This window comes from Zeus faber, assembly GCF_960531495.2.
Source record: "Zeus faber genome assembly, chromosome: 4".
NCBI classification, from domain to species: Eukaryota; Metazoa; Chordata; class Actinopteri; order Zeiformes; family Zeidae; genus Zeus; species Zeus faber.
The window spans coordinates 18,495,811-18,502,957 of record NC_137191.1 but is presented as its reverse complement, the minus strand read 5'-3'; the positions used below and the strand labels follow the sequence as shown (position 1 = coordinate 18,502,957).

Below are 7,147 nucleotides of genomic sequence, written 5' to 3'. Positions count from 1 at the left end.
ACACACACACACACACACACACACACACACACACACACACACACACACACACACACACACACACACACACACACACACACACACACACACACACACAGGATTTATTTGCATTACATTTGGTACGATGAATTATTTCTCTGAAGTGAACGTTGGGATCTTCTCACCCTGCGGGGTACGATCATGGAGAGCGGCTCGATGAGGCTCTTGGTTGTCACGAGCTTGTAGAACCTGAACACCTCGCAGGAGCTGACGTCCAGGCCGCGCTTCGGCATCACACCTGCAGACGGAACTCATTTGAGGGCGTGGGTTTTTTTTCTGTGTAATTGCCCTTTAATTATAAGAGCTCTTATATTTTCCCTGTTGTTTTATTTTATTGATTTGTATTTTTCTTATAATATTTATAAATATATTTTTTTTATACATTTTATTGTTTTTTTATTTTTAAAATTTTGCATGTCTATAATGTTAATAGAGATTTTTATTTTTTTTAAGATTTTGCATTGATTTTTTTTTTTAATAGATTTTTATTTTGTATAATTACGTTTTTATCCAATTATTTACTCTGTTATTTTAAAGACGTATGTCAACATTTTATTGTATTTTGATCGCTGTTGTAACTCGACGCTGATGTAAATGAGGATTCCTCCTCAAGGCTTCCTCAAGGTGAAATAAAAGTCGATCGGTTAATTGACTGGTCTCTGAAAACGGGAGTGGGAATCCCAAACTCTTTATGTTTGTTACAATTTTGGGTCAGTTTAGTAAACAAGGAAAAATAACATAGTTCACTCCCCGCCCCCAAAAAAACAAAAAAAACAACCCCGCCTCCGCCTCTTTCTTTCTTCACCACGGCTTCTCCTGACATTTCAGCTTTACGTTGGAACTACAAGTGTGGGATGCATGTCATGTTCAGGTGCTTTGGTTTGCGTGTGTGTGTGTGTGTGTGTGTGTGTGTGTGTGTGTGTGTGTGTGTGTGTGTGTGTGTGTGTGTGTGTGTGTGTGTGTGTGTGTGTGTGTGTGTGTGTGTGTGTGTGTGTGTGTGTGTGTGTGCGTGCGTGCGTGCGTGCGTGCGTGTGTATCACTTATGTGTGTGTGTGTGTGTGTGTGTGAGATAATTCACGAGCAACCTGCTTTGCCTATTCAAATAACGCAGCTTTGTTTGCACAGCGAGCTCGCTTTCGGGTGCAAATCGCGGCCCGTGGAAATTATTTGAGCTTGTGAACGGAAAAGGAACACATGTCGAGCTCCACTCAGATTAAACCAAAGTACGGGACATTGTGGATTTTAGTCTTTCCGTCTTACCCATTCCTTTCTGAGGTAGATGCGAGCGGTGCTCTGTGAGAAAGTGCATGTAGGGCTTCTCCGAACTGATCTCATGGTATCTGATGCTCCCATCGCCCTGAGAGGCCGAGAGAGAGAGAAAGAGAGAAACGGAAAGGATTCCACCGTGGCACATTTTAAAGACTCCGATCCGCTATTCGGGTTCAATAAGGTGAAGAGCGAAACAGGCGGCCGTTTTTCGAGAACCCACCTTCCCGGCGGTATAAAGCATGTGTGTGTCAGGGTCGTAGAAAGGGAAGAGGACGCCGGAGGAACCATCCTGATCTTCTTGTAACAAAGGCACCGAGAGATCCTCCTGGAAAGAGGAAACGCACGCAAACACACTTAAAAAAAAAAAAAAAAAAAAAAAAAAATCAAGGCAACAATCTGACAGCGGTTCCGCGTTCTGACATAATCGTATATTTCCCCTCTATGAGCATTCTTCACCTTCGCGGAAGTCAGACCATCACTTCAACATGAACATCAATTTCCAGAGCAGAATTAAAAGAGAGAGCTCGATCCCTTATCCTTTCTTCGGACACAATCCTCGAAAAAACACTCGATGCGCACTCACATCAAGGCACATCAGCCAAACATCAACAAGCATCAACACGTTGTTATCATTGTATTATTGTTGTATCATATCTAGAAACAGCCAAGTATGCCTAAAATGCCTATTATATAAACAACAGCAGGTACACAAGTGGTTGTGGTCAAGCATGGCTTTGGTGATGCCCAATTTTACACTGCTCTAGAATCAGAAAAGTTCAGCAATCTGTCCACCAGAGGGCGCAGCAGGAGGTAAACGCTACTGCCAGGGAAAGCAGATCCCTTCATCACGGTCCTCTCGCGGCCCGCGTCCCGCCGCTCGCCCACAGCACAACTCGGACGTCTCGTTTGCGGCGATTTTATTGGCGGCGCCAGTCACGGTGCCGTACGGGTTGCTCACCTGGTCCCACAGGGCCAGCTGTCGCACGTTCCACCGCGAATTTCCCGTCGTGAGCAGCATCTTCAGGTTGCCCAGGAACAGCACTTTGTTGGCTTTGTGTGCCTTACAGTTTGCATCCTTAAAAAGCAGAAGCAAGCGCTGTCATGATACTGTAAGAACCCCTTGAAAGGTGAACTATCGGATGGACAGACAGACATAATACGAAAAAGTTGGCAATATGCAATTCACCTAAAAATGAATAATAAACAATAAAACTGCTTCAACAATAAAATTCTGACAAGAAAAAAAACCAAAGACACGATCAATACAAAAAAAACGAATATAAAACAACATATTTATAAAAAGAACATCTTCCAACAAATGGAATGCGTGAGAACAGATAAAAGCAGAGTGCATGGGCTGTGACGTGGCTGACCCGGGGACAGCGGGGAGCTTCGCCGTGAGTCTGACCCCGAGTGGAGGTGTGAGTTTTAGCTGTGTGGTGCCGGAGTAATAGATAAGTTTGGGAAGAGGGGAAAGAGACAGGAAACAACACACACACACACACACACACACACACACACACACACACACACACACACACACACACACACACACACACACACACACACACACACACACACACACACACACACACACACACACACACACACACACACACACAGCGGAGCAGTACCCGCAGCAGATTGCCGGTCTGCGGCTCCATCAGGCGGATCTTGCGGTCCTTGCAGGTGGTGGCCAGCAGGCTGCCGTCCGTGTTGAAGGACATGGAGAGGACCACGTCCGTGTGGTGGCTGAGGGTCCGCACCGGGTTCTTTATCACGTGCTCCGGACAGTCCAGGTTCCAGATCATCACCTGGGAAAAAACACACACGATGAACTCACATTTGAGAGTCTGCATCGTGAAAAGTAGGATTCCAAATTGCGGAATTCTTACTGTTCACTACTTATTTTAGGCTTATTTTTCACAGTTTACTTATAATGATCAATATTTATCATTAAGTATAGTGTACATATAATTTATCTTCAGTTCATTTCATATTTTTTTTGATCAACCTCTTTTGTACATTGTACATTGCAAATGCAACCACTTCTAGTTTAGTGTTTAGGTTTATGTACATCACTTATTTTTCAGGTCATTGGTTATTGAGCTTTATTGTGTATTGCCTTCTCTTTTTTCCACTTTTTATTCTATGGCTATTTCATTGTCATTGCCTCTTTTGGTGTGAGCTTCTTCTGACTGTTTTAATTTCCCCCTGAGGACGAATGAAGCATGTGTCTATGTATTCTACCTCGAAAACATTCCTAATCATGGTGAGGAATCCACTTTCTTTTCTACGAAGCCCCTCATTAATTATTCTCATTATTATTCTACTTTTTACTTTCATTCCTAAATTTATTTCCTCTGTGACATAAAAAAAAGTGCGTGCGAGTCTGTATATGTGTGTGTGTTTGTGTGTGTGTGTGTGTGTTCTTTTACCTGGTAGTCGTAGGCGGTGCTGAAGAGCACGTTGTTGGCGGTGGGGTGCCACTCGATGAGGCCCACCCGGCGGCTGTGACCCTGCAGCTCTTTCCACGGCACCGTCAGGTTCTTCAGCACACCGTGAGGGGGGATTTCCCACACTTTCACCTGTTCACACCACACACACACACACACACACACACACACACACACACTTTTTTAAGTCAGGAAGCCCTCAAACAACCGTGGGACAAGTAGGGGGGTGGACGTGTGGTCTTGGATGTAAAGGATTGAAAGCATATTGGGCGCATCCTACCATAGATGTGAGCAAATTTGTTTTCAGGGTTTCTTCTTTTAAGGGGGTGTTTGTTGTGATCCACTCTGCTCAGTCAAAGCGCTGGAATGTGTGGAATGGTTTATAGTTTATAGGAGGCGATCCTGCCGAGCCATAAAACTCCTATCACCTTGTTCTCACACACTTTAACGGTATAACTCCAATGGGGCAGTGCTGCTGTTAAAAAGTGTGTGTGTGTGTGTGTGTGTGTGTGTGTGTGTGTGTGTGTGTGTGTGTGTGTGTGTGGGTGCGCTCACCGTAGTGTCCTCTGAGCAGGACGCTATACAGTAGTCATTGAAGGGGTTCCATTTGATGTCCAGCACATTCCCCCGGTGGCCCGATATTCTGGGATGGTGAGGGTCCACCTTCCCCGTCTGACGAGGGAATCCAAACAACACGCTTTACTAAATGGAGAATAAAGTAAATTTCTGCCTTTTCTGACGTATTGATCGAGTCCTGTGGCACAGTCTTCTTTTTCAGGGATCTTAATATACAATATGTCGGGGTTCAATCTACAACCTGAGTGAGAAACTCCTTTCCACAGGTTTGGGAAGGTAACTCTACATCAAGACACGAACGAGAAGCAAAGTCTCCTGTTCCGTTCTCGAAGGGTTAAAGAATACTTCAAGGATATTCAAAAAAACTCAGGGAAGATTTTGAAAACAAAAATGAAAGATAGATAGATAAAAGGTACCTCACTGCAAATGATGCTATTATATGTACATATATTCCCTCAATGTGTCTAATTTATACAGAAACAAGCCTTTATCTCCATATCTCACACACACACTTTTATTAAAGTGAGGTCGAGTAAATACACCTGGTAAGTGAGCACCCATGTTCCTGGTGCACTTCTAAACCAGAAAATCCACGCACGCATGCACACGCACGCATGCACACGCACACGCACACACACACACACACACACCGGGTCCAAGTAAATATACCAGGTTAGTGAGGACCCATGTTCCTGGTGCATTTATAAATAGTCAATTAGGAAACCTGTCCTCACAGCTTACACACACGCCCACATCAACTGTATAGACATATGGGAATGACATAAGCTCGGCCCCAGGGCTGTTGTCCTGCCACCCCACCCCCTTAAACACACAGACACACACGCACAAGGAGTGCAAAGTCTGTGTATGCATGTCTGTCTGTGTGTGTGTGTGTGTGTGAGAGTGTGTGTGTGTGTGTGTGTGTGCGCGCGTGCGTTTTGAAGCCACACAGATACCATGGCCGAAAAGAGTCCAGTAACCTAATCCGCAGCCACAGATGACACCAGCAGATAAAACAATGGATCCTCAACCTGTGAGGCCACGTTGCTCACTGTATTGAGGATTACATTTTACACAGGCTTATCTGCCGGCGCCAGAGCAAATATGCACACGTGGATTATGAAACGCAACTTTGAGGTTGAGGTTCCACCAACTTGAAGACAGGGAAGGAGAGAAAAAAAAAAGGAGGGGGGGGGTAAAAGATGAGTTATGTCATTCTTGAACTGGTATGCAGTATCTGCCCACGCCAGGAGGGTGGTGATAAATCACTGTGGCGGGGCGATGGTCTAAAAGACCGTGAATCCAGACTGAAAGCAGGTGAGGGCGCCTGGCCCCCCATGAAACTCCACAAAATAGGTGTGTTTATTCGACAGGTCCCCGCAAAAGCTATTGATAGCACCGATAACTGATCATTAGTGTAAAATAAGTGTTTCCCTGCATGATTTATCAGTTTCGGACCAGAGGAGTTTGAGCTAAAGGCACCAGGTTCAATGCAGAGAGCGAAACCCTGGATGAGCTGCCAGGGGTTTCCTGGCATTTCGGAGGCTCGTTTCGGCTCCGTGGCTTCTGCACTATTTATAGAAGGCACAACGCTAAGAGCAGAGCTGTCGCTGCCAGCTGCCGTGTGTGTGTGCGTGTGTGTGTGTGCGCACATGCGCGCACGGAAAAAAAAGGACAACATCGAACAATCCGTATAGAAAAGTCAAGGAGGAAGCAAACAAGCAATCGCATTATTCAGAATATGGAAAAAAGGAAAGACAAGAGGAAGCTCTATAACGCAGCCACTGCTGAACTGGGTCGACTACGTAAAGAATTCTGGTTGACACCGTGAAGTAACGTGACACAACAATTTACACATTTGGAACATAAATCTCTGTTATAATGCTGAAGGAATGTGGAAGTTATTTTGAAGAATAAACATTTATAAAAGCTTTTTACTCGATTTGACGGCTTATATTTTCCATGTTATAATAGTCCACTTGTGATCGTTTGGGAGTCATTCGGAGTCAAAGCAGGTATGAGCTGCAATATGCAGTTTATTTTATTTTTTTTATTTTTTAGCTCAGTGCGTTTAGGTTAATTCAGGTTTAAAAAAAGTTTATTTTCATTTTATTAATTTATTTATTTTGCAGTTTTGTATCTTACATTTCGTTTTCCTTTTTAAGTGATATTTGTACAGATATTTATTCATAGTTTCACCTTTGTTTTCCAGTTGAATTGTTAATGTTGTCGTTCACATTGCAAGACAAGGGGGGCGGAGCCGACGGTGGAGACACTCACGTGATGGAGCGACAGCACCAGGAAGGCTCCTCCGCCCGCGCACTCGGTGATGACGGCCAGGAAGCGCGGGTTGACGGCGCAGAAGTGGTTGTCCTGGACGCTGCGCGTGATGGGCACGCCATCGTAGCAGCTCTCCTTGGTGGCGGCCTTACCGAACACGTGGCGGAACTTGGAGCTGCGGTACTGGGGACGCCATGTCATCTGGGAGGAGAGACGGAGGAGAGGGAGGGAGGGAGGAGGAGATTGAGGAGAGGGGAGGGGGAGAGATGGAGGGAGGGGGGGAGATGAAGGAGAGGGAGGGAGGGGGCGGAGGGAGAGATGGAGGACAGGGAGGGAGAAGGAGATGGGGGAGAGATGGAAGAGTCAAGGAGAGTCACCCGTCTCTCAAAGTTAATTTGGTTGGACCGTGATTTATAGTCCCACTGCTCTTCTCCTACACAACGTATGCCTCGAATCGTCCCAAGGCCTTGAGACGCCCAACTGCGATAGATAAGGTAGACAAAAAACAATACAATAAACCTAAAACT

At 45.2% G+C, this 7,147-nt stretch overlaps 1 protein-coding gene across 1 annotated transcript in view; it reads right to left on the bottom strand.

Moving 5' to 3' along the window:
- Nucleotides 1-6,821, bottom strand: part of coro2aa (coronin 2Aa) — a gene marked incomplete at both ends in the record, with an annotated part of 8,749 nt that extends 1,928 nt beyond the window's left edge. The window contains 8 exons of the mRNA XM_079998817.1: nt 165-277; nt 1,300-1,396; nt 1,529-1,633; nt 2,267-2,383; nt 2,943-3,122; nt 3,747-3,896; nt 4,320-4,436; nt 6,621-6,821. Of these exons, the coding sequence (XP_079854943.1) occupies nt 165-277; nt 1,300-1,396; nt 1,529-1,633; nt 2,267-2,383; nt 2,943-3,122; nt 3,747-3,896; nt 4,320-4,436; nt 6,621-6,821 (1,080 nt within the window). The remainder of the gene's footprint in view (nt 1-164; nt 278-1,299; nt 1,397-1,528; nt 1,634-2,266; nt 2,384-2,942; nt 3,123-3,746; nt 3,897-4,319; nt 4,437-6,620) is intronic.
- Nucleotides 6,822-7,147: the final 326 nt, after the last annotated feature.